The sequence below is a fragment of the Haemaphysalis longicornis genome, unplaced genomic scaffold (genome assembly GCF_048455015.1).
Source record: "Haemaphysalis longicornis isolate Haplotype H1 unplaced genomic scaffold, Haemaphysalis longicornis Haplotype H1 scaffold_6, whole genome shotgun sequence".
NCBI classification, from domain to species: Eukaryota; Metazoa; Arthropoda; class Arachnida; order Ixodida; family Ixodidae; genus Haemaphysalis; species Haemaphysalis longicornis.
In genome coordinates this window covers 140,086,307-140,091,771 of record NW_027526407.1, presented here as the reverse complement: position 1 = coordinate 140,091,771, position 5,465 = coordinate 140,086,307, and the positions used below count along the sequence as shown (strand labels likewise).

Below are 5,465 nucleotides of genomic sequence, written 5' to 3'. Positions count from 1 at the left end.
GCTAAGCAAGTAGCGAATCAGAAAATTGGGAAATGAGCACTTTCCCAGCACCCGAGAAAGTGCTGGGGAAACAACCCCGCCGGTAGCGTAGTGGTTATCGCACCAGACCGGTATTCTGGAGGTCGTGGGTTCGGATCCCACCCGGCGGGCATTTTTTCACTACTTTCTTTTCGACTCAAAAAATTCTTCATCTCTTTCTATGACCCATCACAACCTCCCCTTTGCTTTCCGAGGTTTTCTTGACTGCCAAACCTTATAGAAATATGGATATATACACTTACATCCATGTACACACATACATACACATACGCATATACATCGAAGACGGTAAGCTGCATTTTTACATTAAAATTTCACCTTCAATCAGATGTTGTTTGGTATTTTTTTTTTGAACATGTTTTCAGATAGAAAAAACTCATCGGGAAAGGGGAATTTGTTTAGCGCGTTGGGTACTTGACAACTCAGTTTTTGTTCACCATAATTTTTTCGCGTTCGCGGAACTCTTAGTTTTACCACGCGAAGATTGTAACCTATGTTGCTATCAGGAACAGAGTACAAGCGATTCTGGTGAATGTATTGAAGAAGCCGCAGATAATACACTTGGTCGGCTTTTAATATGGAGTGTTTTACAAACAATGGTTGCGTACGTAAGCTTCGTGGTGCACCATAATACCCTCAATAGCCCGCAAGGCTCTTTTTTGCAGGACAAGTAATTTTTGGTAATTGGAAGACGTGGTCGTACCCCAAACAAGATTACAATAAGAAAGTCTTGAAAAAAAAACAGGGCATTACACATAGACACTTTTAACCAAACAGGCAGTAGATTAGAAATCCTATAAAATAGGCCAACAATTTTACTTAGTTCAGGAGCAAGTTTGGAAATATGAACAAACCACGAAAGATTTTCATTAAACCACACACCAAGAAATTTTTGGGAAGAAACTTGATTGATTGTTATACTGTCATAATGAATATGTATACAATTAGTTTCCACGGTGTTGATGGGCTTGAAAATAATATATTTCGTTTTACTTATATTTAAACTAAGCTTATTCTTGTGTAACCTATCACGAAGGTTGATTAAATAAGAATTGACCATATTTTGGAGCGCCGGTAATGAACAGGAAGAGAAGAAAAGATTAGTGTCATCAGCGTACATCACCAGATCGGGAGAGTTATGTATGCCGGCTAGGTCATTGATATATGTAATGAATAATAACGGCCCTAGTACTGATCCCTGTGGGACACAATGCTTAACCACCTGTATATCAGAGGATATGTTATTTGTTCGAACATATTGGGACCTATTGCTCAGATAATTCCGCAACAGGTTCAACGCAATACCTCGAACCCCACAGTTACAAAGTTTCTTAGGAAGGGTCTCATGGTGTACGCAATCAAATGCCTTGCGAAAATCAAAAAATAGGCCAAGGGTACATTTTTTGTTTTCAATATTATCAATTATTTTGTCTTTAACAACTAACAGTGCTTGCTCTGTGGTCTTTTTTTTCGTGAACCCATATTGTGAATCGCCAATCACATCATATTTGTGCAGAAAATCGGCTATCCTAGAATTGATAATACCTTCAAAAATTTTTGACAACAGAGGCAGACAAGAAATTGGTCGGTAATTCGACAGTTTATTTATATTGCCTCCCTTATGTACTGGAACGACTCGGGCCAATTTGAGATTATCAGGAAAAACACCAGTTGACAGCATTAGATTTGCAATGTGTGACAAGACATGGCATATAACGGCGCAAACGAGTTTTAACGGAACCACTTTTATATCATCGTACCCCGCCGATATGTCATTTTTTAAAGAAAGGATCAATGTAGCTACTTCCTGAGGAGTTGTGGGTGCGAGTACTATAGAATTGAGTATGGGAGTGGTGAGGCTCAGTGAGCTATTTTCAGGAGTTTGCGTAACAGAATTTGGAGAAGCAACATTAATAAAGTAGTCATTTAGGGCATTTGATAGCTCGTGACCAGTTAATTTACCATTTGCTGTGAATATTTCATCAAGTTGCATACATTTCGTTTTATTGGTCAAGTTGTTGGCCTCTCGCCAAACGTTACGACTATCATTTTGAATGCGGGAGAAATTTCTTACATAGTAGTCCGATTTCGCGTTTTTTAGGTCTTTGTTGAGTTTATTTCGATATTTTTTATACTCAGCAAGTAGAGTTAGATTTCTGCTGTTGAGAAAACCGTGATACATGGTATTTTTCTTCCTGATCCTTGAGTAAAGTGATTGGTTCATCCAAGGCTTCTTAAACTTCTTAGGAATAATTTTTCTTTCTATTTGTGGGAAGGCGGTGTTATATTGGGTTATGAACATGTCTATGAAACCAGAATATGCTGCCTTGACTTCCGTGATCTTGTATATGGGCTCCCAATTAGTATCTTCGATTCGTTTGTGAAAGTCGTTGAGCGCAAGATCATTGAAATCTCAGAAAATGTGGGTAACAGTATTTGTTATGGCGTTTATTTTGAGAGGTATAAAGCAAAATATCGGCGAATGGTCACTAATATCGGGAGATATTACGCAAGAATCAGTGTGCGGAAGCTGTACATTGGAGATACACACGTTTAATAAAGTGGCCGTGTTGCAAGTTCTTCTAGTCGGTAAAGTGATATAATTAATACATGCATACGAGGAAAGGAGACTCTGCAATTCCCTTGCATGAGTGGCGTCCAATAATAGGTCAATGTTTAGGTCACCCATTAAAATGAAGGGTAGCTTAGTGGAGTCGAGGAGGAGGAAGAGGCTTTCCAAAAAATCGAAGAATTGTGATTTGTTACCCTGTTAAAGGTTATTCAACAATGGACCATACTCACACGATCAATCAGGTGATAGAGAAGTGCGCTGAGTATACTGAACCCCTATATATAGCCTTCATAGATTATGAGAAAGCATTTGACTCGGTCGAAACCCTAGCAGTCATTCAGGCATTACGGAACCAGGGGGTAGATGAGCATTATGTAAGAATACTAGAGGATATCTACAATGGGTCTACAGCTACCATCATTCTCCATAGAGAGAGCAGTAAAATACCTATAAGGAAGGATGTCAGACAAGGGGGCACAATATCTCCAATGTTATTCACAGCATGCTTACAAGAAGTATTCAGAACGTTGGATTGGGAACAGGTGGGAGTCAGGGTTAATGGAGAATACCTCAGTAACCTCAGATTTGCTGATGACGTTGCCTTGCTAAGTAACGGGGGGGACGAATTGCAAAGCATGCTTTCCGCACTGGGCGAACAGAGTAGAACCGTGGGCCTGAAAATTAATATGCAGAAAACTAAAGTAATAATCAATCACCTCGGGACAGCACAGCCGTTTGAGATAGGTGGCGAGGCAGTGGAAGCGGTAAGCGAATATATCTACTTAGGCCAAGTTGTGACCCCAGATCCCATCCATGAGGCAGAGATAATTCGAAGGATCAGAATAGGGTGGGGTGCATATGGCAGACATTCTCAGATAATGAATAGCAGCCTACCATTGTCGCTGAAGAAGAAAGTGTATGACAGCTGCATCTTACCGGTACTCACCTACGGGTCAGAAACATGGAGGCTCACTTAGAGGGTTCAACTTAAATTGAGAACGAGTCAGCGAGCAATGGAGCGGAAAATGATAGGTGTAACATTAAGGGACAAGAAGAGAGCGGAGTGGGTCAGGGAGCAAACTGGAGTTAAAGACATATTATTAGAAATTAAGAAGAAGAAATGGACGTGGGCAGGGCATGTAATGCGAAGGCAAGATAACCGCTGGTCATTAAGGGTAACAGAGTGGATCCCTAGAGAAGGCAATTTTTGCAGGGGGCGGCAGAAAGTTAGATGGGCAGATGAGATCAAGAAGTTTGCGGGGAAAAATTGGTCACAGTTGGCACAGGACCTAGGTAATTGGAGAATAATGGGAGAGGCCTTTGCCCTGCAGTGGGCGTAGATAGGCTGGTGATGATGGTGGTGATGATGATGATGATGACCCTGAGGGGGGTCTGTACATAGCAACAACGATTATATTCTTGAGAGATGTAGCTAAACATTCAACATTGGGATTTGTGATTGTAACATCGCCAATCTCAGAATGTGAGTGACATTTTTTAACATATACAGCAAGTCCACCCCCTCTTCCATGGGGCCTGGATAAACCATTGTAAACATAGTTATCGAAGGAACACACATCGCTGGCAGTGCCAAACCATGTTTCTGAGAAAAGCATAACATCGAACTCAACCGACAGTGACCCAAGTAAGAAATCGACCTCGTCTCGCTTGTTTTTCATGCTACGAATATTACATTGAAGGCTGAAAACGTTTTTTTGTTGACGTTGCTAAAGCTAGAATTAAAGTGATCGGTTTTGTATCTAATACAGGCAGGTGGAAAATGCATGGTAACAATTCAGGGGTGACGAGCATGCTGCAAACGTCTCATTCTTATTTCGTCATCTTGGTCAGATCAGACAAGTCCTGTATCCTCACAGCGTCCATATGTTCGTCTTTGCGCGCAAAAACCTTTCCTCCGCTCGTCCAGACAAATTTCCATGCCACTTCCTTTTTGCGGGCAATAGCGGCACCAAGCAGCTGTTTGTTGGCCTCAGTAAGATGCTCGTTGACGTACACTGCGTTGGCCTGAGATACGCCGAGCTTCTTAGTTGTGAGCTTCTGCTTCCTAGCCTTAGCAAGAAGCGCGTGGCGCTTATCTCTCCGGACGAAGCGAACCACGATATTGGTATCGCCTGGCTTCCGCGTTGGGATTCGGTGGCACGTGTCAATGTCATGGCTAGAAACGGGCTCTTTGAGAACGTCGGCGATTTTTTTGACAACGTCAACAGGATCCTCGTCTGAGCTGATGCCCTTTATTTCCAAGTTATTTAGCCTTGTGTACTGCTCCAGCTCGTCAACTCTCCGCGTTAAGCGCTTGTTTTCGTCTTGAAGAGGTTCATTAGCTTCGAGCAGATGAGCTTTTTTCTGTCGAAGTGCCTTCAGGCCGGCACCGATCGCTTTTGTTTCGTCACATGTATCACTGCAAAACTTAACACTATCTTTCACACTCCGCAACTCGGTTCTCATTTCTGGTTTGAAGTCTTCAAGAGCCTTCATAATCTCCTTAGCATTGCCAGCCATGCTCGAAGGTTACATGCACGGTCACTATCAAAGTAAAAGTTTGGCAGCAGTGCGCAGCAATTTAACAAGGGGATACTGTTTCAACAACGCCAAAGTCTTACTTGCACAAAACAGGTAGGTTAGCGAACTTGGAGTCCGCTTTCGCACCTTTACCAAACTGAGCAGCCGCCCGTGATGCCGTCCCTTACAAAGGTAGCCGATGCTATAGCCTCCCACGTTGATTGGTGGGCGATGCGGCGATGCTCAAAGTAGCGTTGGAAGCCACGCCGTTGAATCAACAATCTTGGATCCGGCCGGATGCGTGAGCGGCTGCTATTCCAAAGGGCGCTGTCAA

The 5,465-nt window shown here is 42.5% G+C and overlaps 1 protein-coding gene across 1 annotated transcript; it reads right to left on the bottom strand.

Annotated features, from left to right (window-relative positions):
* Positions 1-4,441: 4,441 nt before the first annotated feature.
* On the bottom strand, positions 4,442-5,131 carry LOC144143269 (uncharacterized). The gene has a single exon (XM_077675045.1). The coding sequence runs from the start codon at positions 5,129-5,131 to the stop codon at positions 4,442-4,444; it is 690 nt and encodes a 229-aa protein (XP_077531171.1).
* Between the last annotated feature and the right edge of the window lie 334 nt (positions 5,132-5,465).